Genomic DNA, 26751 nt, shown 5'->3' with positions numbered 1-26751 from the left:
CTTTCTGTTGCCGCACAAAACGGGTTCCCTCCTCCCCCTCCCCTCCAGAACAAACAAAACTCCAGTTCATTTTCCCAAGCTACGGTGAACTGAAAAAAAAAATCTAACTCTCCACGTCAAGACTCTCACAAGAGCTCGGACAAAAAGGAAAGCAAATTCCATTCAAGAGCGCTAAGCTTTGAAAGTTGGTTTCATAGTTTTTCTACAGGAGATGGGGCCTGTGAAAATGCAAAGAGACAGTCTGTGTGTGTCTGTCTCCTGCTGTGTCTGTCTCCTGTCTGTATTGTGCTGTCTCCTGCTGTCATTCTCGTCTGTCTCTTGCTATGTCTGTATGTCATATGCTGTCTGTCTGTCTGTCCGTCTGTCTGCCTGTCTGTCTGTCTCGTGCTGTGTCTGTCTGTCTTATGCTGCCTGTCTCTTGCTGTGTCTGTCTGTCTTGTGCTGTCTGTCGGCCTGTCTCTTGCTGTGTCTGTCTGTCTTATGCTGTCTGTCTCCTGTCTGTCTGTCCCTCATAGTGTCTGCCTCCTGCTGTGTCTTCTGCTGTCTGTCTTCCTGATTCTTGCTTTCATATTTCCTGCTGTTTCAGTTGATCTTTCTCCAACTGTATCATTCTGTGTCTATCCATCCAGCCTATTCTATCTCCAGCTATGTCTGTACTCTGAGTCATCGGGAGAAGTGAAGAGAAGACATGGTGGACAACCAGCCAATCCAGAAAAGTGTCTGGATTTGACCTCATTTTAAGTCTGTTACAGAACATAAGACACACTTGGATTTAGAATCTCAAACATCTAAATGACTTCTCTTTATCTGTACATGAATATACAATGGCAATCACAGAACTCAGGTCCAGTCCCAGCAGTACCTGATGGCTTCGCCTTGTGTGCCTTGCAGGGCCTGCTAATGCATTTGTATCCCAGCTGCAGAATCGCTCCAAGAAAACTGGAAGCTTATTTTTTCATGCTCACTTTTAGGGCGGCAGGAAGCCAATGTTTTTGTATTCTTCACTATGGAACACATGCAGAAAATGCTGAAACGTTACCAGGACTAGGGAGAGCCAGCCCACAAGGGAAGAGAGTGGTCACGTGGTGGATGTGTCTACGTGCTGGGGAGAACACAAGATGCGAGCTTGTGAAATCCCCTGACAGGAACCCAAGCTCATTGCCTTGGTTCTAGGAACAGCACGCAACACCAAACGCTCCACTCCACAGCCCCCCGCCTTCCTCTTCACACCTGTGCTCTTACCAGCAGCAGGGAGCAGGTGCCCAGGGCTCTGGGCTCACTGAAAGGCTGCTGGTTCGAGTCCACGGCAAAGCTCTGTTCTCGTACCCTTGTGCCAGGTACTTCACTCAGATCCCTCCAGCTGTAGGAACAGGTACACTGCAGGTACCCTGGGATACACCCTGATACACCCTGCACAGGACGCCAGGGCTCATACAGACATACTGTACACACACTCACACCAGGGAAGCCAGTTTTCCCAGAAGCCAATTAACCTACCCGTATGTTTGGACTGTGGGAGGAAACGGGAGCACCCGGAGGAAACCCACACAAACAGGGGGGCAAACACACAAACTTCTTGTGTGTTCTATTTTACAGCAAGATGTGCCCCAGATAAACAAGCGCCCCTTCAGCAGCTTTTTACAAAACGTGTCGCATTACAGTATCTAAGTGTCTCCATCACATGAGCGTAGGCTGCTCTCCTCTCCACAGCTCATTTACAAGCCACAGCGCAGCACGCACTTCCTCATCCACAAAACTGATTGACGACAACGTCTAAGCAGAATGATACTGTAATCTCCTCTGTGGTGAGTTCCAGTGCGGCAGGAAGAGCATTTTTTTTTTGTGATCCTCTGTTCAGGTAAGATCCGGACACCTCAGCCTTCAGTTCCTTTGTATTAGCTAATGCATGACTGACACTTTTTCTTTACAATCTGGAGATTGTCATCGTGCATGCAGAAAATATAAAGCTTTCATTGTGCAATTGGAATTTTACTGAATCCTGGACAGGCACCTCTGAGTCTCCTATTCCACTCCAGATAAAGGTAAACTGATTCATGAATGACTTTTTAGAATATATACTGTACTTCAGCACCGGATAAGAAGCCTAACCTTTTCATGGCTTTAGAACAGTAGGATTTTAAAGGAACAAGTAAAGGTTAATTTCAGGCTGATAAATAGAAAGTAGAAATACAGCATTTCAGCTGTTGAACCTTCTTCAGGTGGATCAGTAGGGTTTTAAACCCAGAAAACACTATAATCAAAACACTTATGCATTTACTCTGGTACCCACTGGGGATAAAAGATTCTATGTTTATTCATGAATCGCAATAATATTCCTTTTTATTAACTTTTTTTGTCTTCCTCTCTGGGTGCAAAGTGGAATTGTCTTGAGGCCACACGTCTACAGACCTCCTAGTTCCTCTCACAGTTTCAGACAGGAAGTGCACCCGTCTGGCTACCAATGACGACAAGGCCACCCCTACTTGTGTGGGGCAGCTTAGTGCCTTCGACATTAAACCAGGAAGAAAAAACCGCTAAATCTCATTTGAAGCCCAGCTTAGTCTCGTTTAACCTTGTAGACTGGAAAAGCACAATCACACGAGCTAATTTATCAGATCTGGGAAATCCTATTAATACATTTAAATATTAGCTGGTAAACTCAATTCAAGAAGATATTGACGTTCTTGAGTTGCACCATGTCACAGTAGTAGCTGCCTTGTAGTGCTGGGGCCCTGGATTCAATTCTTTGGATGTTATCTGCATGGAGATTGTATGTTCTCTCCATGTTCATGTGGGTTTCCTCTGGGTTCTCCCATTTCCTCCCACAGTCCAAAGACATAGTGGTTGGTTATTTGGCTTCTGAGAAAATGATCTCTGGTGTGAGTGTGTGTGTGCCCTGCCTTACACCCAATGCATGTGAGATGCAACGAAAATGTGTGCATCTTCAGGAGCAGGACTGGGGACTCGTGTTTGGAGTTTGCAACCCATGTCCTCATCACTCTCAACCCCTATGACATTCTGCCAGAGACAGACACATTTGTGCTCTGCTGCTCTGTGACTTTCTCCGTACTTCCTGATTGCACTTCAGAACTTTGATCCATGTTGTCTTTTTTTTTGTAACATCAATTATGTTTAAAGGTTTACTTGTGAAGAAGGAGATGGAATGGTGGTGTAGTGGTCAGCATTGCTGCCCCGCAGCTCCTGGGAGTTTGATCTGTGTGGAGTTTGTATGTTCTCCTCATGTTTGCGTGTACTTTCCCTGGGCAGTCCAGTTTCCTCCCACAGTCCAAAGACATACTGGTAGGTTAATTGGCTTCTGGGAAAATTGGCCCTGATGTGTGTGTATATGTCTGTGTGAGTCCCGTGATGGCCTGGTGTCCCATCCAGGGTGTATCCTGCCTTGTGCCTATGGCTTGCTGGGATAGGTTCCAGCACCTCTCAACCTTGCCTTGAATAAAGTTGTCAGATGGATGGTTTGCTTGTGAACAGTGACCGCGTGGGGTCCTTACCGTGGTGTCCACCGTGGGCACGCTGACTGAGGGCACATGTCGAGGAGAGGGGTCCTGAGCAGACACAATGACGCAGCCCTGGGGCCCCAGCGTCACAATGGCTGTGCCACACCCCCGCTTCACCAGCTCCGCCCCTGCCTTCCCAGCATCCTCGGGGCTGCCCACTGCCAAGCCTGTCAGCAGCTGTGCCTGCAAAGACCAGAGGGAGGCGCTGTTTCTACTGCCCACGGACTAATGACAGAGGAAACAGCGAGAGTCACTGGGGCTTGGAGGGATATAATGTATTCTAAAATATTGACTCTTCATACTGCACCTGCGAACTACCAAAATTACACTGAACTACAATGGGCCTTTGGAAAATGAGATTCATGGACCAGTTGCTACATCTACAATGCAAATATGTTATTTCTTCTTTTTCCCTGCCTATAGACTAACAATGCGGCAATCCAAAACCCAATCTGTACATTGAAAAAAGTCTAGTCAAGTGATTATGCATATTAAACTGAATTAATGGTTATTCCCAGTTACCATCTGACCATAAGTTGTAATGAATACAGGAGTAAGTGTATTTGTTGTCTTTTCTGCTAATATTCTTCCCTGATGAAATGTTACAAGGCTCATCCAAGGATCACTGTCTCTGAGGATGTTGCCCATAACTTCAAACACCACCATTTCTGTTCCAGACCACCAGCTGGGAACAAGCAGGGCCAGGTCAGTTCGTATCAGGCAGGACACTGGTCTGTGGACTCAGAAGAGGCTGAGGCTGTCAAGGGCTGGCCCACCACAGACAGACCACACACGGGGTCAGTGAGACTCCTCATCCCTCTGTCAGCTACTGCTACCCATCCGGCCCCCCTGAGAACTTATCCCTTGAAGGGCACAGTCAGTGGTAGGCTAAGAGAGGCAACAAAAGGTGGGCTGCGCTTTGATAATCTGGGTATTTTTTAGCTCATCCATCAAACCTCATACGGCCACCAGCTTTTTTCCCCAGCAAGCCAAGGAAACGAGGGAACAGGGCAGCAAGCTGTGAGCGAACACAGCACAGCGTGACTCAGCAGGGGCTCCTACTTCACGGCTGCAATCTTTCGGTGTCTTGTTGTGTGACTGGGTAACTGACAGACAGGACCACACAACAAGAGTTTTCCACGGAGCAGGGCCTGTCAGCAAGAGGAGCTGGAGGCCAGAGGTGTGCTCAAGGTGGAAGAATGGATGTGCTGGGGTGCGGAGGGGAGGGGGGAGCACTCAGTCTCATCAGCTCTCCCTTTCATGTCTTTACTGCTGCTCTGCACTCCCCCCCCCACCACCACATCAAAGCCCTCCTGTCAGCGTGGCCCCGGGACAGCACTGAGTCAGGCTGCGCTCCACCCTCTTCACATTTTCACAAGGCAGCAGGTTGCTGACAACCGAGGCCCCTCCTGATTCTGACAGTATCAAAAAAATAAATAAAAGAGCTTCTGGTAAATACTGGGCATCCGATTTCTCACACCCGCAACAGGCTCCTGTCGGCAGCTTTGGCAAATGTGCAGGTCATGACCTCTTCCCCTTCTGTGCCTCTGAGCAGTGAGGTCTGAAGGGAAAGAGATTCACTGCACTGTGCCTACAACATATTGGTGACTTAGACTCACAGAATACTAACACTCTGCTGGAAGACAGGGATCATATAATATATAATAGGAAGTTTGCCCTATCTTTTCTGTTCATGTTTTACTCTTCCTTATGGAAGACCGTTTCCGCCAGGGAGTAAAAAAAAAACGCGCTATGGTATCCCAGAATTCCGACTTAGTATCTCAGAATTGCGACTTAGCATCTCAGAATTCCGACTTAGTATCTCAGAATTGTGACTTAGCATCTCAGAATTCCGACTTAGTATCTCAGAATTGCGACTTAGCATCTCAGAATTCCGACTTAGTATCTCAGAATTGTGACTTAGCAACGCAGAATTCCGACTTAGTAAGTCAGAATTCCGACTTAGCATCTCAGAATTGTGACTTAGCAACTCAGAATTCCGACTTTATATCTCACATTTGCGACTTCGAAATAGCCATATTTGATTGTCTGTCCTTCTGTTATTGTAACGGATTCGGGTTCTAGGGCATGTGCCCTCGCCGCTCCCACCCTAGTTCGAGCCTCGCTGCACTGGCTCACTTTCTTTAAGAACACTTTCTTTAACCCCGGCGGCCGGCATCCCTGTTATGCGCAGGGAAGGGTGGTGCCGTCACCACACTGCAACCAGATCGTACAACCTGTATGTCGGCCGTTCCGTTACACTATTTTCATGAATCGTACAGGATCATAGGATCTAGAAGCCTGAAGACTTGTCTTGTACAGTGCCCTGATAAAAATCAAATTAATTACACTAATTTTTATAGAATCCCATTTCCGCCAGTGAGGCTTCCATAGTACCCGGATGTAGTAGTGCACGGTGGGCTTTTTAAAAATAGTTTTTATTTACGGAGACAGAATATGAAATAAGGTACAGAAATAGGCACTTCACATCCAGAAGAATTCACAATTATAAAAGCTGAAACATACTTTTTACGTATTTCCATTGTATGTCCTTTTTTACTTAAAAAAGAAGGTCTTCTTTAGCTCAGCTGGCAAGTCTCAGGTTCGAGCCAGTGCAGTGAGGCACGAACTAGGGTGGGAGCGGCGAGGGCCCAAGCCCTAGAACTGGAATACGTTACAATAACAAAAGGACAGACAATGAAATATGGCTATTTCGAAGTCACAAATGTGAGATATAAAGTCGGAATTCTGAGTTGCTAAGTCGCAATTCTGAGATAATAAGTCGGAATTCTGACTTACGAAGTCGGAATTCTGAGTTACTAAGTCGCAATTCTGAGATACTAAGTCGGAATAATAAGTCGGAATAATAAGTCGGAGTTTTTTTTTTACTCCCTGGCGGAAACGGGCTTCCATACTTCCTTTATTAAAGGACAAATGTGAAAGATGGCCTACGGGAAGTCTCCTGTAAGGAGATCTCTGACTGGACTTGCTGGAGATTAAAGGAGAGGACTGGCCGAGTTAGTCTGAGTGGGCAGTGGGCATTTTAAAGCTTCCATGTGTCCCCTACAGGGCCTCAGATTGTCCCTTGCTGCTCTCTGGATGAATGTTGATCAAGGCAGCGGGGACTTTGGTAACGTCACAGAATCTTGGGGATTGTAATGCAGGAACAAAAGTTCTGTCAAAGGTTCAAGGAAAGCGGCAGAGAGGTCTGAAGGTTGACTGCTCCTTCAGCCTGCATTTGGGCGAACTGAGGATGTGCAAAGGAATCCAGGCAGGCCACAGGGTTCGGTCAGGGGTCAGCGCGATTCCACTGCGGCTGCACTGGAGTCAAACTGAGGAAGAGGAGAGCTGGCTCTGCTTCGCAAGACAGCAAGACACACTCTGTCATGGGGGGCAGGAAGTCGATGGGTGAGGGAAGGTGGTTGAGACCCAGGATCACATCCATAAGACGTTTAGATGTGCCCTTTTCTACCTGCAAAAGCAACGTTATTTTAAAAATGGAGCACAGCGATATGACAATGCGCAACATTAGCACTCCGTGTTTTGCTTTTTCAAAGCTAAGCGTGGCTCAAGAGCTGGTGTGTGCTGGCGTCTCACAGAACAGGGTAACATTCCTGGGTCGCTCCTTCTCTCATCTTCCCTCACCTCCGGCTCGTTGCAGCAGATCAGGTCCGAGTTGCTGTAGAAGTCCGGGACAAGGTCCGGAACGGCTGGGGCAGGGTTGAAAATGGTCTTTGCTGGAAAACAAACGTAAAACAAAATGGCGGCTGTGAACTCTTCCTCTCACACAGCATCTGCAGGACACCAACCTGTTCAGAGGGACATAACCTGGACTTCTCCTGCGTCAATCCCTAACGAACCAGTTTCACAACTACCGCCACTTAGTTCAGTATTACTCCTACCACGGACACCAATAATCCTGTTCCTATTTGTAAAACTGGTATTAATAATACAACTATTACATTAGTACTAACATTCCAACTAATCAGGTTTCCCATGAGCTTCAAAGTTTCCATCATAAAACAGTACAGGAAGACATATCAAAGGAAGAAGAGATGCCAAGTACTGCCAGTTTTAATTTAGAGCACAATGTCAGCTGAAACCACGTTGTACTGTATGTTGAATGGTTTTAATTTTGAATTGAGGCAGCGGTATGTTGTGCTCTCTATTTCTAATGCATCAGTTCCCGTAGAAAGGGGTTGTGTGTGTCTGAGGGCTTGCTGCGAGGAGCAACAATGACAGATGAAATAATTTGCAACCAAGGTGGTCCTCCAGAGAAAGATCAGTGAAGTAGAACACGACTCTCCTCCAATGACAGATGTGCCCTCTGTAGGATTAGTTACGCCTTCGCTTGCTTTGCCCTAAAAAGATTTTCCTTGAACATGACAAACGCGTTCATATCTGAGCGGTGAATGCCAGCGAGTTTTCCAGATTCTGTTCAGCTGTCAGGATGCATACCTTTTCTAGTGTGCACTTAAACCTCTCTGCCTCTGCCCTCAAGCTTCACGGAAAATCCTGTTAATCACCTCTGGGGGGAAGCGGATGGCACACTCGCCCTTTTAAACCCCCAGACGACACAAAGTCAAATCAAATCTAAAACAAAAGGCATCTCTCTGAGAGCTATCTGACCGAATTCCAGATTTCTATGCCCATTTGCACTGAAGAAGTTGTCTGGATTGTGTGGATCTTCGGTGAAGAAGTATTCTGGATTCTGTGTATAACACGATAAATAAGGAGGGCTCTGGGGTTAGGTGATTTTTTCCAAAGAGGATCAACTAAATGAAAATAAAAATAATTCCTTGTTAGCTGCAATCTCCCATTCTCAGTTGTAGTTCAAGCACAGTGCAGTTCGTTGTAATCAGACAATCCCAAGGCCTGCAGGAGATCCTGGGAATGTCACAGTGGTCATTATTTAAAATTTGATCATTTTATCCCAAAGGATTTCAAAACACATCACATTAAAGAGGGGACCCACTTCATTCATGACTGCAGTGCAGCTCTCACCTGGGTGATCCACACTCACAGAGCACGTGTGATTGCCCAGTGGTTGGAGGATCACAACACTGATGTTAGCCCTATGTCACAGCCTCTGTCACCAGGTCTGAGCCTCATTGAGCATTTATCGGGAATTCAGGAATGTCGCTTGAGATGGTGTTTCCCACCTTTATCAAGCCAGAGTTGATTTGAATTTCTCCTGAAAGAATGGTGATGCATCTATACTGCTGGTCGACTCTGCATAACGGCTTCATGCTGATTCTTCTATTTTATGTCTAGTAGCTGTAGTTAATTTACTAAATGAATATTTGACATAAGTGTCAAACAGAAGATGTCAATAATATGTCAAATGTTAGAGATCAGGCTCCAGCAGTACTGTGTCATTTTTGATACATAAGGATCTACTGAACAGTTAAAAACAAATAAATCACTGGGGCATGATGGTATTTTCCCCAGATGGTAATTTCTAAGGGGGCATAAACAGGTTCAGCCAGGAGACTGTTTCAAACTCTCTGCTGAAACAAAGAAATGGAGTCACAGTTGGAAACTGATGGGGAATCAATCAGGACAGAGAAGAAGAAAACCTCTTTACTTGAGGTGGTGGGTGTCTGGAACAGGCTTCCCAGACAGGTGATTGAGGACCAAACAGCTGGATACAATTTTAGATTCACTCAGCAACTTAATAAAAGAACTGGAATGGCCAGATCGCTTGCAACCATTTAGCCTCTTTGGTAGACAGTATTTTATTTTATTTATTTATTATTATTTATTTATCAATGCACGAACAGTACTGCATACATCGGTGTTGTCGGCAATGAAATGCGTTGTCCGCGAGCTTGTTAAGAGAGATAGAAGAGTAGAATGACAGGAATTTTTAGGGATTAGATTAACGAAAAGAAAAAAAAATTGTAGGATACAATAAATTAAATAATTGCAATTTACAATACAATTTATAGTTCGTAGCTAATTGACATAAGATCAGACACAAACCCATCTAAAGGGTGGTGCCTAGCAAGGCCCACCAGCACATGCTTGTTCATTTTAAAATCCTCAGGGGCTAAAAGTTTCCCAACCATAGATCTTAAGTGTGACTTCCCTCTTTTATCCTTTCACTGCCCTTTTTCTCTTTTCCCTTTTCGCTTTCACACCCCTGGTTCCCCGTTTTTTCTTCCACTTTTCTCCTTTGTTTAGGGTTCAATCTGCCACACCATGATGATTGTTTACATTTGTTCGTTATTATTCTTTTTGTCTTTTTTTGAAAATCCAATAAACGAATTGAACATTAATATCCCCACTCCTTTCGCCTCCAATGAACGTCAAGCGTGTATCTGGGGCTCCGCTGTGAAGACCTTTGGGGTTCTTATTGCGCATCAGAAATAAAATCTGTGCATCAGAAGAGAATCGATGATGCGCTGCAAAGCACGTAATATGAGAAACAATGAGGAAATCTGATGTCAGCTCATGCATCTTATACATTTTTCACAATTCCCCCACGTGCGAGAAATGAATCATAACAGCAGGCCTGACATTCCAGTCAGGAAATGTAAATAACCCCCAAAGATACAGTATCTGCATAAATTAATAAAAAAATATTTGAACAATTCTCTTTCCTGGAAATATGATGACACTACAGTGAGGCACGGTCTTCTGATTTTCTTTCTGTGTTCAATGCAGTACAATCTGCCCCATTCATGTAATACGGAAAGCTCTAGAAAGGTTGTTTCCAGTACACAGGCCAGTCAGTGTGAGAGTGTGAGTGCTGCTGCGTCAGAGGTGTCTCCTCAGCACTTGTCAGTCTGAGGTCACTGGCTCTTTCGAGTAACCGTGGAAACACGGCTCCAAGTCAACTACTCGAAGAAGCGGCGATAACGTGTGCCCAGCCGCTGATAAAATTCACACTCACGTCAGAGCGCATTCAGTTCCTGAACCAAGAGGAGAGTCCCGCTGTCAGACTGAAACTAGGCTGCAGTGGCAGTTCATTGTTGCGGTTTGCTCCAATGTCTCTTATTAGCATGTGTGCTGTTTCACCTTTACCTTACACTTCTGTGCACATGTCCTTGTGAAGACTCTCGTCATCACTACAGTTACAGCTTTTTTAAGCAACTAATTGTTTTTTAATCAATGACTAAATTGACTAAACATCTTAAAAAAGCATACCTTAGCTTACTTTCAACATTCTAAAACGAGGGACAACACATAAATCTACATTAGTCTAAAATAATTTACAATTTCATAATTCTGCTCAGGTCCGCTCTTCTTTTCCTATTATCCATTTTTACTTCCCCTCCCACTAGGAATGGAATACTCCGATTCCACTACCTGGGCCCATCATGGGACAGAACTCAGGAGACTCAGGAGCATTTTCTCGTTCTATTGCTGCCTCTTCTCTGCCAACATCTCTTACCGCAGAACTGAGCCCAGCACAGCCAGGCTCGGGCAAGACACTATCCCATCACCTCCAGCATTCAGCAGGATTTACCTGCTACTACCAAAAATACAGTAAACTTCTGGAACAAAGTTTTATGCACAGATGAGACCAAGATAAACCTTTGCCAATGTGATGGAGAGGTTAAACTGTGGAGAAAGAAGGGACCTACAGATGCTCCAAAGAACATCCCCTCATCTGTGAAGCCTGGCCTGGACTGGACACACATGGTCACCTCTGGAACTGGCTCACTCAATTTACTGATGATGTAACTACATGAAGCAGCTGAATGAACTCTGAACTTTACAGAAACATCGGGTTCATGTCTTCTGTAGAACAAAAAGCTTCCATACTAATTGGGCAGTGCTTTACCATACAGTGACAGTGACCAAAAACACAGCTAGAGCAACCAAGGAGCTCGTCAGGGGAAACGAGCGGAAAATCTTATACAGGCCAAGTCTGTCAACAGATTTGAAACCAATTGAGCCTGAATTTTACACGCTGAAGAAATAATTGAAGTCAGAACATCCAGAGAATAGCTAATAACTCAAAATGGCTGCAGGAAAACATCTCAAATGATTTCCCAAAGAGTTTGGTGAGCTCAGTGTCTCACAGACTTTAAGCGGTCTCAAGTACGTCAGCAGCCGGATACAGAAATGTACTTAATGTGTCCCAATTGCTATGATCTCTTGAAATCTTTGGGTTACCCACAAAACATGTTCTTGTTCTAATATAATCAAATGTAGGCATGTAATTATCCAAACTTACAATTTAAATTGAACTCAAACTATCAAACTATATTGAACTCAATTTTCAAATAGATTTCAAATACAAATAGCTTGACTTTAAAGAAATATGACCAGGTCTGACATTTCTGCCCCAGTATTGTGGATGGCACAGCATATTTATATATTTGATGCGTTGCAAATACACGATAACTGATAAATTGAATGTACATGTATAACACTGCACAGAATTTTTATTTGAAATGAGATAGTCATTTGTTTCATTATACACATGTAACAGTTCCTTCTAAGCTATCTATTTCAGAACTGTGAATGCATTGTTGTCGAAAGATCACTCACATGTTGTAACCTGTGTATTTTCATTAAGCCATTTCCACTAGGGGTTGTGAATGCAACATGGGATTCTCCGGGGGGGGGAATCGGAGCCTGGGGAAAGTGAGTAACTCCTCCAGTCATGAAATTTGACAGCTGTTAGACAGTCTGGCCTCTGCCTCATATGCAAAGCAGCAGGGCTGCGCCAGGCTGCCGCACAGAGCAGGGCGAGTGACTGTATCAGCGCAGTGGAAAGCGAATTCAGGGAGCCACCAGCAGCAGCGGCACCACGCAGTGGGACACAGTGACGACAGACAGACGCTGCTGCACATTGGTGCGGTCGTCTCCATGCAGGCTACGGATGGAGACCAGAGCAGCTCAAGAAGCCTACATTATAATTCTAGGAGTGCAGATAACCGCCCCTGCCCCAGCTGCTCTGCCACCACCTCCCCCTGCTGGCACCCGCTCCTGCTGTCTATCTTGAACGCCCCAGGTGGCGTTCGCACATCTGGAGCTGCAGCGCTCCCTGCGCCTCCCACCGCGGAGCGATCTGGAAGGAGAATGAAGTCATGTCTCAGCTGCTGGCTGCCCAGTTACATCACGTCTCCGGGTTTCGGGGGTTGGTGCCCTTTGATCCTCGCGCCGCAGCCCCCAGCTCGGCCGCCCGAGAGCCGTGGAAAACTAAACCGCCGAACGAAACAATTTAAGGAGTCACTCTGGCTGGGGGCAGTTTCACTTCGCAAAAACCTCTGAGCGCATGAGTCACCTGATCTGGGAAAGCAGGAGGCATCGGGGGGGGGGTTGGAGGGCGAGTGGTTAGAGCACCGTGCCGCAAACGCACAAAACCGAGGTGAGTCACGCTGCACCGTGACAAGAGTTCCAGCCCTAATTAAACATCAGGAGAAATCAAAGCCTCCTCTTTGACACTGAGCTCACAGGAAAAAAACCTGCAGCAGTCTCCTGTGCAAAAGGTCAACGTAATTGCTTGCAGGCTGCAGAAGTGCAAGGCAGCAAGACAGAAAGAAACATTCCTGTACATGGAAAATTAAAAGGAGATCAGTGGCTCTGCATTCATCTTAGGGGCAAGTCATGAGGAAATCTCATCCAGCAATATGAAATTCCAGATAAACAAATCCCCCGGACTATATTATACTGAATGTTTTTTTTTTTAATTATGATGACTGGCTTCCTGCTGAAGTTACGCCGCTCTGCTTTTATCTTTTTGACACTGTTATACACTTAATCGAAACCAGCTTGTCACCCTGCCTGCAAATCACAGGCCTGACTTCCAGGATGCAATGCATTAAAGCATAGATATCAAAGCTAACATTAAAAAAAAAGGCATCCGCATTCGTAAACAGGATTAGGATGCCACGATGCGCTGCAGAAACATCATCTTGGTTAAGCGCTGCCGCAGAGGACGAGAGACGGGGGAGAGGCTGGCTGGAGAGGTATGCTGTCAAGCTGAACCTGGGATGGCACTGAGGACTGTGCTGGATCTTGGCTAAGAACTTCCAAGTGGGGCAGAAGGCACCCCTTGTTATTAAACACGGACCCTAATACAAGCCGGTCGGTACTTTCTTAAATATGGAAAACTACTACGGTTGAGAGGGGGGGCAGAAAACAAAGACAAATAGAAAGAAGGAGGGGAACATGAGCACAAAAGAAAGGTTACAAAAGAGCCATTTGGCCCATGTGGCCCGTTTGCTAAAAGAGAGAAGTACAGTAGGAAGAGAGGTGGAGAGAGGAGAGACTCTTATGATCCTTTATTTTAACAAGTGAAGTGAACACAACACCCACCCAGCAGTACGAAAACATCACACTCCACAGACAATAACCCCCACACACTAGTGCAGAAGTATTAAATTCAACAGACAATAACAGTACCTCCCACTAGGACAGAACATCCATTTACCCGGGCATTATCTGTGAGCTGCTCATCCTGGCAAGGGACAGTTAACAGCAGCCAGTCAAACACAGTCAGTATGGCTCTGGGAAGTGGGAGGCAAACCCAAGTACTGGCCAAAGACAAGGTGAAACTAGGAAGAACGTGCAGACTCCACACAGATAGAGGCCTGTAGGCAAGGCTCCAGTCATTTACCCTGGAAATGTGAGGCAACAGTTACCTGCCCCACAACACAAAGGTAAAAAAAAAAGCCCCCCCCTCTCCCAGTCTCCCCCTCTACCACTCCAATGCAAGAGCAGCACAGGAATGTCATAAGGATCTAACTGGAGATGGGTGATGAGAGAGGCACTCACCTCCACTGCCGTGCGCCATCCTCAGTGCCTGCAGGGAGGTGGCGGGACTGATTTCCAGCTGGCACACTAGCACACTGGCCCCCCTCACAGCGGGCAGCGCGGCACGCAGATCCTCAGGGCCCAGGAGCAGGTTTGCGCCGGACACAATGACGATGGCATTCTCTCCTGCAGCCAGAGCAGACAGTGCTATCAGCTCACACTATGACACAACACTGTACTCCTGCTCAGCTCACACAATGACACACCACTGTACTCCTGCTCAGCTCACACAATGACACAACACTATACCCCTGCTCAGCTCACACAATGACACACCACTGTACTCCTGCCCAGCTCACACACACTGACACACCACTGTACTCCTGCTCAGCTTGCACACACTGACACACCATTGTACTCCTGCTCAGCTCACACACTGACACACCACTGTACTCCTGCTCAGCTCACACACACTGACACACCATTGTACTCCTGCTCAGCTTGCACACACTGACACAACACTGTACACCTGCTCAGCTCACACACACTGACACACCATTGTACTCCTGCTCAGCTCACACACTGACACACCACTGTACTCCTGCTCAGCTCACACACACTGACACACCACTGTACTCCTGCTCAGCTCACACACACTGACACACCACTGTACACCTTCTCAGCTCACACACTGACACACCACTGTACACCTGCTCAGCTCACACACACTGACACACCATTGTACTCCTGCTCAGCTCACACACTGACACACCACTGTACTCCTGCTCAGCTCACACACACACTGACACACCACTGTACACCTGCTCAGCTTGCACACACTGACACACCACTGCACTCCTGCTCAGCTCACACACTAACACACCACTGTACCCCTGCTCAACTCGGTGACACAACACCGTAGCCGTGCTCAGCTCACACACTGACATAACACTGGACTCCTGCTCAGCTTGCACATACTGACACAACACTGTAACACAATTATAGAATTTGTGTTGCATAGCTGTGCAACCATGTTGCTGAGGCTGATAATTAATTTAATTCAATAAGCAGCTGAATGAGGTCCTCTAATCAGTACTGTGGGCTCTTCTTTACACAAAGGATTGTGGGAGTGTTGAACAAGCTTCCAAGCCAAGTTGTTGAAGCCAACACCTTGTTTTGTCTCAAAAAACAGCCGGATGAGATCCTTGGATCAATTAACTACTAACTACCAAACATGGCCTCCTCTCGTCTCTCGTTTGTAACTGTCCTTACTGTAGTTCTAGGCATCATGGCACACTTGAAGGAAAATTCAGGAAACTACAAGCCCGTTTGCCCTTACTGTCCAATAGCTGGAAGGGCCAGGTTGTAGTTTCTTCTTGGCCCTACCTTCAGGCACCACTTTGTGTAGTGAAACAATCATTTTTGCAAAAATGAAAGGAACAGGGTTCACATGTGTGATTCTACATCATTTTGGGTTGTATTTCAGAGAACTGCACAGAGCAGGAGACTGGTAATTTCAGCAAATGAGGTATAAGACAGTGGTATATAGCAGTGCAGTCGTGTGACACAGTTACCTTCATCATTGACGACAATGGAAGCAGCTCCTGTCGCAGCTCTGTCTGTCTGTCCAGAGAACTCTGTAGGTCAGGGGGGAAATCAGTTCAGCAGCTGCTGCCCAAAAGGTGGGATAACAGGCAGGACATACAGTATGAAAGGCATTGCAAATTCAGGACTCTCCTTTTCATTTAAACGTGTTGGAATGTTTCCAGTCCCCCAAAACACACAAAAGTTTTGTAATGTAGTTGTTAATTTGTCTTGAAAAATGCAAGTCCAAAAAAACACCCTGTACTGTCTTTAATTGCAACATCGATTCTTATTTGTCAGAGGGTGTTTGTAGAACGGTGTGCGGATCACACGCCCATCAAAATCTCTTTTCCTGTACAGATCTGACATGAGTGCACAGACGTCCTATCAAAATAAACATGCTCTAAATAAGCCTTACAATATTTATCCATTACATGCCTGGATACTATTCAGATTAGAAAAGGGAATGTTTTTTTGGAGATCAAGACCTTTGACACCCGTAACAATGCCCCACGTGGCAATGGCTTCATCAAATTGTACCAGAGTGGTGCAGACTGGGATAACTGGTGTCTCTGTGTGTTCCACTTAATGGGCAGGTCCCAGATTGCACCCTGCGCATTTGGGACAGGTTCTGGGATGTTCGATCATCAGCATGAAGAGGATAGTGGATGGAATGGAATACCTGTGGACACGCCATTGTTCCTGAAATTCTGGATATAACTGTCTCCGAAGAAGTCCTTCCCCACCTGTGAATTCACATCACGAGTGGAAGAAAAGGATAACATAAAAATAAAGCCTGAATTCACTCAGAACTAAATCCCTGCTAATACACACTCCACACTAGACTGATGTAAAAGAGGCAATTTATTTTTTGCTGGAGAGCCAGCGGCTTTCTTATGCAATTATTTTTATTGAAATTATTAATTACTCTTCTCCCTTTATATAATCATAAATTGCATTTTCCTTTATAGATTAGGTACTGTTATTAATGGAAAACACTGGGTTTAAAAAATGCAATTACATTAGAATGATTAAAATACATTAAACACATTCACATGTTTTTACATTTAGATTTTATTTGGCAGAACCTTTCATGGAAAGTAACAGATGTGTGAACCCATCTGTACAGTGGCCATCATTCCAGCAGAGCCCCATACGCCACCGGGACAACCGGAACAGACACTCACAGATCTGAGTGGCTCGCTCAGTGAGAGGTATCGAGTGCTATTGCAAATCAGCTGGGTATAAATAACACAAAACAACTGTGGATTTCAAGTTCATCAGAAAAAAAAAAAGCAATGATCTGATTACAGGACGCCCACTTGGCCTCCGCAATCCTGTCTGGGGCACTGATGTCATAAGTGGTTCTTCAATTAGCGTGAAAACAAAGAAATTCAGAGGACAAGGCAACCCGGCGATCAGTGTGTTATATTATAAGAGAGATTATAAAAGCCGTAGGGGTGCAACGGGTTTATCCCTCTAACTTCAAACGGGATCTCATCTATTACTGCTGCCTAAAGGTTTGTTAAAGTGCTCACTCTGTACTCTATCCAACAGGGCGTGTGCTCTGCAGAGGTCTTTGGTGACCTCCCGAGGAAATGAAGAACCCCCTTTTTCTCGGGGGGTGCTGAGTGGATGCTGTACAGTACCTTGCACACCATGACTGTCCGAGCCCCGAGGCGCGCTGCCTGGACACACTGATTGGCGCCTTTGCCCCCATAGCCAGTGAAGAACCTGTGGCCGTGGATGGTTTCTCCGGCCTTGGGCAGACGTGGGGCCTGACTGCGCCGAAGACAGAAAAAGAGAGAGGGAGCTGAACACCGCTGAACCCTTGTACTGCGCCTCAGCCTTCACATGACAGAATCAGACAGAACTGCAAAGCCAAAGGCCTCTCTTATTAGAGGGGAGCTCCTCCAAAACAAAGCCCCTACTTTACTGTATAAGCAAGTAATGTGACTCGTTAGCAACACTTTATAGATTAGGGGTTGCAAAATCCCTTTGGAAGCATTCTGCAATCAAGACATATTAAGAAAAGCTCAAATATGACTATCCAACATCTGCTTTAAATTAGTCGCATGTTAGTGCCAAAATCCTAATTGGAGTCATTACCTTAACCTTAATCCAAGGGTTAGGCATACAGAGTAATTTCTGTAACATCTTTAATGATATGAACTTACTGTTTATGGACAGTTAATAATGGAAACTTACTGTAACCCGCCTGACCAGCATCAGCAGTATCTTACTTTCTCACAACTGACAGCTGCCTTGGGTTATTTTCAAAAACACAAGAATGAGATCCTCGGATCTATTAGTTACAAGCAAGCAGGCTGACTTCTTATCATTTTTAATGTGTCTTCTGGAATAAAGCATTTACTGCAGTACACTGCATGGGGAAGGTCAAATGTGACCTCTGGCATTTGGGATTGTGATGAAAGTAAATGCACAGGCATCCCTTGCACTCTGTATCCTTCCTGACACACAATGTCTGTTGGGTTAGACTCTGGCTCATCCTGACCCTGTACTGTACTGGGCAGAAGGATGGAAAACCTCCATTCAGCTGATTGGAGAGATACAAGTCAAACGAGAGGAAGAGAATGTGGAAACTCCCTTGAAGCCCAGCTGGTTCACCTTGGCTGTCAGCACATGTGGACCAGTAGGGGGTGCACTTCCCTTTGGAAGGGAACTTTCAGAGCTATGCCCCTGTATGGTGACTGAGGACACTGTACTGTAAAAAGGTAACATCATTTGAAAGAGTATACACTCTGAGGTCCTGCTTTCTTGATCATTAAAGATCCCATGGGTGTTTGTAAGGGGTCTTAACCTGGCTCAATTCCACTTTGAACTTATCATGCAGGGATGGTATTAAGTCTCTAAGTCTCAGGAATGCAAGACCTGGTCAGTACAGGGATGACAGATCTCCTGCTGTTGGTGGTGCTGGAGAGCCAGTATGTGGTGCTCCTCTCTTTGAGTCAGAGTTTCACATTGTACTGTAGGAGGTGCTGTTCCCTGTTGAGGTGTTAAACAGAGGACCTCACCACTTGGTCATTACAGATCCCATGATAGTTTACAAGAATAAGGTTGTTATCCCCAGTGTCCTGGTCAATCTCCACTCTAGGCTGTAGAATCTGGGCTCCCCTTAGCTCCCCCTTAAATCTGCTTCACTTCTCCACCTGTCTGTTGTGTAGTGGGGCTGCTGGCACTTCAGCACTGGGTGAAGTGGGTCCTTGCTTACATATAAAAAGCTCTGAGACCCTTTGCACTTTGCAAATGAAAGTAGTTCTCTTTTTTAATTAGAATAGTGAATTGTGTTCTGGCTTGAAGAATGAAAAGAAACAAAGACCAGGACAAATGGCAACATGCATGGCAATAAAAAGAGTAATTTAGTTAAAAAAAACATTGTCGTGCTACCGCTGAATCTCCCCTTCAAAAGGCCTCATTCTGCTACTTCACAACAGCTGGGATCTATAAAGCCCCCCGAGAGCTCTGAATCGTGATATCCCAGCATTTTCCAACAACGAAGGTATGATCGGAAACAAGCCTGCCCAGCTGCCAAGGAGCTAAGGGCTGTGTTATAAGAGTCCTACTGTGTCAGTTACAGGGGTAACTGCAGCCTGATTTAATTCAGATAATTGCCCGTCCTGACAAGCAGGACGCACAAACAGCCTCCCTCACAAGATGCCGTGTCTTCTAGTTCTCAGGCAGCACATGTGAAACAGTGGAAGAGCGATGAGCCATGTGAAAACAGCTTTCCTTCTCATCTTGAAAATAAAAAATAACCCTCAACCATTACTCACAGGAAAAGAAATACATAAACAAAACTAAAAAGAAAGGTCTGAGTTGGCTGGAGGCACAGGCTGTTAGTTCAGTGGGTTCATCAGTCTGTGTCACACGGGCTGTGAAGAACCTGTCTCAGATTGCGATCAAGATACATGCAAATGTGTGTTCAGCAGGTGATCCAGCACTTTCACTGAGTGCTCAAAACAAGACCAGTTTGCAATGCATGATTTGTACTCCGTATCACATCCTACAGTTAAAACGTTTTTGAATGCTGGAAGACAGAAGTTCCAGAATAGCACTCTGTTTAGACTAGACCCTTTCTTTGCGCAAGTACTCAGCAGAGGAGGCTGGAGCTCAGCTCCAGCAATCTCCTCCTGGCCTTGCTGCACAGATTCTCCTCTGCATGATGAAGTGGGTAAAGTTCAGCTGATCCCTCTCGTCCTGATCCCTGAAAGCACTGAGCATGTCTCCAGAAAAACAGCAAATAAAACCTCATGAGCTTTCCATCAGACTCTGGATAAAACTGAAGGGAACAAAGGTTTATTGTAAAGTAAGGTCAGCCAGAAAAACAGATGTGAGAAGAAGATTGTGCCGGTTTGCCGTCACTCAAGAGAGGCAAAACAGCAGCACCCACACCTCCACACTACCAGACAACTGACACCTAGCTTTGTTCAAACACTGTGTCTTATTATTGTCTTGAATGCGAGTGACAGGTCTGAGTCAATGGCTCAGTGACTAATCCACACTGTTTCTTGTGGTTACCGGCTCAATTTGACAATTACCAATTGTTTCTTTGCGGGATGACAGAGCCGCCACGCTGGGAAGTATGTGCAACACAAAAGTATAAATGCTTGTTCTCACAGCTTTCTAAAGACATTAAACAGATGTTGCCTGAATCCCTGATTTTGACTAAGCAATAAATCCATTCACGCCGTCTGAGAATGTCACCTCTGGCAAGGGTTGAAGCTACTTTTCACAGGTGACAATAATGGTTATAATAACAGTTCAACCTGCCTTTTCTAAATTCATGTTGATTATTCCCCAGGATATTATTTCCATATAGGCAACTCTCCAGTTTAGTTCAAATATTGGTTTATATAACCTTAAATGAAGTAGAAATCAACAAGTTACTGTTACTAGTAGTATTCATTAGTGCTTGGTTCAGTTTTGTCACTCTTCTTGGGAATGAGCTCTGCCTTAGCAGCTCCCCAGTCTGTGGTATGAGCCCTGTCTTGAGTGACTGTAATGCAACAGAGGTCAGAGTTATCGGTCTATAACCACATGGGTCAGTGTTGTCACTCTTCTTGCCGATGAGCTCTACATTAGCAGCTCTCCAGTCTCTGGTACGAGCCCTGTCTCGAGTGCCTGCTGGAAGAGCTGTGTCAATGGCTTCTGAATCACATCTCTCATTGAGTACCATGACCCTCACCAGGTGTAAGTGGTTAGAAAATGGATGGATGAATTTCCTTGAGTACCATTGGTAAGTTACAATCAGGCCCTGGGGATTTATTAATATTTATTATTAATATTTTTCTGTATTAATTAATACAGAACTATGTCCTTCCACTGCCGGAGGAGTGTTGTTTGTCGTCCTCCAGAACACCTGAGAATTAATTCAACTTTAAGACACCAGCTGTTTCTAATTCCGAACATGCAACTTGGTGGGAGGTTTTTGCATGGTGGAGAGCTTTGTTATCTACCCAGTGAAGAGCTGCCTTCAGGTAAACACCGGGTATGGTAATGGTGGGATGGGTCAAGGTTTATATATATTTAATATAATACAGTCCACTTCAGAGTGAGCCTATCTGTTAAACATGGACAAGTCTCATTTTAAAGGGTACATTTTGAGCAAGACACCAAAGTTGCAATCTTAGATAATTATTTGTTCACTGCAATTGTCAATTTCTGTCTTTAAATAGTTTACACATTTTATTCCTGTGTTGCTGTAAAAAAAATTAAAAGCATGAGTGTACATGGAGCCTGAGAGAGTGTTTGCCTGGCAGTAGGTGGCACTGTGCTGCTTTGGCATGAAGTGGCTGAGCTCTGCAAAAGAGCACAGCACACATCTGTTCCAACCACAGCAATATCAGCAAAAGAGAGTCAACAGGATTGCAAACATCAAAGTCACGCATATCACTTTGAAGGGAACAAAACATGCTTTAAACCAGAAAAAAATGCTCTTGTTTTAGTAGTTATTTATGTGTAATCTTCCCCCAGAGCACAGAGGGAATATCTGTTAACAAACCCAATGCAAGTAACATATTACTAATGTTGAATTCAGATTCTGGAAGCCAATGAATCAAACCTGATGAATAGAATGTGAAATATGGGTCCTTTCAGTAATAGTAATTAGATGCACTGGAATTTTTTGTGAGCACTTATGCAAATTGTTTGTGAGTACATCTGATCGCCAATGAAATGAGAGGAGATCTTTCAGTGACAGTGTGACAATCTGAACATAGACGAGTAAAACATTGTAAACCATGCAATGCTGGGAGATGACTGCTAATGTCCCCACTCATTGTACAGTGTTTCCATACTTTCACAAAGGGAGAGCATGCAATATTATTGCCGGGGGCTAATGTTAACGATCGAGTTGTGCCATTTGTAAGAATTAAACGTGAATTGCACCAGATCCAAGATCCTTCATCACAGGTTTTCCAGAGAAAATCAAGTACTGTAGCTAGCTGTATCAAACCCAAATGCAAAACCTCAGCTCATTCAGCAGACGCCCCTTTGAACTGGAGGGGACTCTGGCTTATGAAAACCTGATGGCCTTCAACATCGCAGGGAGTCAATGTTGACACCTCCTTTCCACTGCAAGTCTTTGGTCCTGTTCATCCTGAATTACCGGGGAGGTTCAGCACCCGTGTTAATGAAGCAATCGAGAATCAATTCAGTAGTCAGTTCATTGGAAGGCGCAACACTGCTGGTGGTGTGAACATGGAGCTCAAGGTCAGAACTGCTGTCTCCTTTCACTCAAAACCAAAAGGAAAGCTATTACACAAGGTCTGTGTGCCCACTGCGGCCAAGGCGAAGGGTCACAGTCAGAGTGGGTGACAGACTTGTGCGTGAACCAAAACAAACAGGCCTTGAAAACATTTCCAAAGTCCTTCCAGGAACAGTGCTTGAATAACAGCAGCAGCAGCTGTACAGGCTTCTTTTGTGATATTTGGAATGGATAAACATAGATCCTTCACAGAATTGCGGCATTTTTCTACTACATGCAAGTATATATTTTATAGGCAGTCTTCTCAAACACAGGCTGGAAGCAGCCTCTGGTAAAAGACCTCACTTTCATTTGAGGTTAACCAAGGTAAAAGTAGAACAGTTAAATATAGCCTGGACATAAATGAATACATTGCATGAGTTTAAAAATGAGAGCAATGTTTGGATGAACCTTATGGTTACGGCAAGAGTTAGACTTCAATTGGAAGGTTTCTTAACAGCAATTTTCCATTCAAGAGAAGTACGAAGTAGGTAGTGCACTTTCCTCAAAAATGCACAGATTGCAACAGATATAAAACAAATCTTCACAAATTACATAAACAGTCTTGCTCAAAGATCATGCACATTTTAGACACATAGCAGAGTGACAATACAGCGCTTTGCAAACATATTGCCATAATATTTAAGTTTTTGTCTCTTTAGGTTTTTAGGGAACATTTACTATGGTATACCTTATCTTACCCTTAGACATCTTCAGTTTCAGCATTCAGATTTCAAGTAAAATACTAAGTTTAAAAACTGTATATGCATCACTTTGTAAATTTACAAAATGGGACACTATAGGAAGTGTCCTGAATGCTTTTGCAAGACTCTGTAAATATGTAAGTTGTATATGATGATAATCAGCAATTTACTCCGAGCCTCCACTGGTGTTTTATTTTATTAGAAGTCCAATTGTATTAATGCAGATTGATTTGCTTATTACTCAACCACTTTCATTCACATTGATTTGAATTTTCAGAAACGTGTTTACAATAGATGATACAGGACCATCCATCACAAAGTGCTGCAGTTACAGATGGTAACATATCATGGCCCAACCAAATCTAATTGACTTACTGTCACATGTTTTTCATTATCATCATCATTATTAGGTTTTTCAGGATTAGGTGTTTTTCATTATCATTATCATTTGTAAAATGCTGCTTTTTGTACTGCAAAACACAGATCCAATTGATAGCTCCAAACAAAAGGCTAAAATTCCAAGAGATCACTACAGAAGTTCTCCATAGAGAAGGACAAATACCGAAAGAAAAGAGCAGAACAAATGTCTCAGTGTTCTGCACAGCAGTGTACTGTACATGCACCTGCATATTTTTATGTCACGTTTACAAATAAAACATAACCTGTTATTTCTCACTAGGAAACCCACTGGGACAGTGACATTATCACTGCTGAGATGAAGATGAGCAAAAGTGACAGTCCGTCTCTGTGATGCGAATCTGAGCGAGGAGGTGTGTTGTTAATAACCCTCTACCTCAGAACAACAGAAACACCCGGCAACCGCTCCTGAGCGTCAGCGCTGTGCCCATGAACATCACATCCACTTCAGTAAGGCCTTTTGGAAAGAACCGAAAAATTAGACCACATTTTTCCAGCTTTTATTTTAAGCTGCGATGACTGTGAATGATATTTATAACATGCAGCTCTGTCGCACAGACACATGCGTATTGGTCACTGCTGTAAAAAAGGCAAAAAATCCTGTGACTGTTTACATGCTGAACAGCCTTCTAAAAAAAAAGTATCCATCTGTCAACCTATCTAGTCACTCCTTTAAGTATGGCAGCAAGATAAAATGGAGTGGCACCAGGCTCACATTGTTGAACTGAGAAGCTTGACTTGCCAAGTGCTGACTCTGCATTTTGGGGGCACTCTGCCATGGGTCAGTCCTGTACTCACACAGCATGGGTTACAGTCACACGCCGGAGCTGCAGGCACAGCTGGGAGCCAGCTTATCAACGCACACTTGTCGCAGAACAGTTTACAGCCTGTTTACAGAGACGGCAGACATGGAGAGGACTCCACAAGCCATATGGACTGAGCTGTCCGGACAAAATTTAAACAACACATACTGTTGGAAAAGCATCATAAGAAAGTGTCCCGACCTGCACATACTGTACGAGTGTATTGTTAATCAAAATCACATGATGCAGGACTGCAGCCCCTCCTTTGAGACAGTGGGGTTGCTTGGGGAAGACGGCTTTCTTCATGTGAAACCCCCAGGTTTGTAAAAGTGGTGCCAAGGCCAGACAACATGGCTGCTTGCAAGATGTCACTCCATGCAACTCTGGTACACTACACTCTAATCCTAGTCAGGATTTAAAGATGCTTTCTGAAGCCAAAATGTAGAGAAATGGAATTAACTTTCTACCGCCATTCATCCATTTTCTAACAGCTTTATTCAATACAGGGTAGAACCTACAACAGGTCAAGTCGGGATACACCCTGGACGGGACACCAGTCCATCACAGGACACACACACTCACACCAGGGCCAGTTTTCCCAGAAGTAATTTAACCTACCTGTGATTTTTTGGACTGTGGGAGAAAACCAGAGCACCCAGAAGAAACCCACAGGAATATGGGGAAAACACTGCACTGCAAAGCAACAACGCTAGCCGTTGTGCCACAGCACCTCCCAGCTTGCTACTTTTTGGGGATTTCAGAAAAGGTGTTGACAAAGAAAGTGAGCTTCTGTTTGAAATCCAGTTGGTGTATCATGTTTTAATAGTCCAGAACAACATTAATACACAGTGCAATGGAAACAGCAGCACTCTGGACTGGGCGTCTGCTGTCTCTCATTTCATAAGAAGGGCTGCAAAGAGGAGGAGGTCATTCGACAGAGTAAGCTTTTGTTTTGCTTTCTGATTGTTTTGCAGTTGCTGATCGAACTGATGATCTTAGGCAACCCTTCCTTGAAAGGATTCAGGGTATCAGCTTCAACAACATGGTCAGTCAGCTTGTTCCATACTCCTGGAAGGTTTTGTGTAAAGAAGTGGTTCTGTTTTCAGTATGGTGAACAAGGCCTGACAGCTATGGCAGAAGACACACTCACCTGACCAGGTCAGTCATACAGGAACCCACTACTACCACATCATAGCCTTCTCCCGTTGCTCTTTCCTCAGCCATGCCCTCCTCAAACAGCCTCTGCTGCAAAACCAGGAAACACAACATATGACTCCCAAAGGAAAAAGGCCCAGAGATCATCCTTTTTTGTGTTTTATTTATAAACATGTCATGAGGACTCCTTTCCTATTCCACACAGCACTTTGCTGGTCATACGTTTCTATCTTTTACACATTTTTAAAAAATGAACAGTTTAGCACATCACTAGTGAGGACTGACAATTTACAAGAACAGCTACAAACGAGAGGAAATCGTCTGGCCCATGCAGTCTGGTTGGCAATTAGTAGTTAATTGATCAAAGAATCTCATCCAGCCGTACTTGAACGAAGCCAGGGTATCACCCTCAACCACATAGCCGGGTACTTTGTTCCATACTCCCACAGCCCTTCTTGCAAAGAAGAGCTTATTGTTCTCAGTTCATGTAGTTTCCATTTGTGTCCTCTGATTCTTTGGCCTCTATTTCTTTGCTTAAGAAGTTCTCTAGGCTGACTTTGTCAGTGCCTTTGAGGATCTTAAAAACTTGTATCAGGGTGGAATCAAGGATGAGATAGAAATGAATATTTTGAAAAAAACTAAACTAAATCATGGTTAGCAATTATTTGAAAAGATTTAGAGATGGTATGTATTGGATTAAAGATAATTTTTATTTTTTTTTAATAAAGAGATTTGACAAAGACGAAAGCACCTTCAAATTGAAGGGCTTGTGAAAATAACAATAAAGTGTGTACTTGTTAAAATATTCCCTTGGGCATGCATTGTCAAGTTTAAAACAAATGCTGTAAAAACACTTTAAAATTCATTGAGTACATGAACCTCTAGCTTTTTAATTCTGAAAATAAGTGGGTATGTCACTGATTTAAAATTCTTCTTTTCACTTTCAACATTGAACAGTCAAGTACTTAAATTATGAACTTTTCTTAGTAACTAAACCTGAGACGTTGTTACATACGTTTAATACATTAGGTGAATCATGAGAAGTAATTGAAGACAATTGCAATCTCTGTGTTTAATCAACCCCTACATAA

The 26751-nt window shown here is 44.4% G+C and overlaps 1 protein-coding gene across 4 annotated transcripts in view; it reads right to left on the bottom strand.

Moving 5' to 3' along the window:
* Nucleotides 1-26751, bottom strand: part of rbks (ribokinase) — a 41718-nt gene that overhangs the window by 12664 nt on the left and 2303 nt on the right. For all 4 annotated transcript variants that reach the window (XM_069199132.1, XM_069199133.1, XM_069199134.1 and 1 more), the window contains exons 2-8: nt 25656-25750; nt 17465-17597; nt 16498-16561; nt 15806-15868; nt 14253-14417; nt 7161-7252; nt 3510-3698 (exon numbers count right to left, since the gene is read on the bottom strand). In XM_069199132.1, the coding sequence (XP_069055233.1) occupies nt 3510-3698; nt 7161-7252; nt 14253-14417; nt 15806-15868; nt 16498-16561; nt 17465-17597; nt 25656-25729 (780 nt within the window). In that variant the 5' untranslated portion in view covers nt 25730-25750. The remainder of the gene's footprint in view (nt 1-3509; nt 3699-7160; nt 7253-14252; nt 14418-15805; nt 15869-16497; nt 16562-17464; nt 17598-25655; nt 25751-26751) is intronic.

The sequence above is a fragment of the Lepisosteus oculatus genome, chromosome 2 (genome assembly GCF_040954835.1).
Source record: "Lepisosteus oculatus isolate fLepOcu1 chromosome 2, fLepOcu1.hap2, whole genome shotgun sequence".
Classification (NCBI taxonomy): domain Eukaryota; kingdom Metazoa; phylum Chordata; class Actinopteri; order Semionotiformes; family Lepisosteidae; genus Lepisosteus; species Lepisosteus oculatus.
The sequence above is the reverse complement of the archived record's forward strand: the minus strand, read 5'-3'. Positions and strand labels throughout refer to the sequence as shown.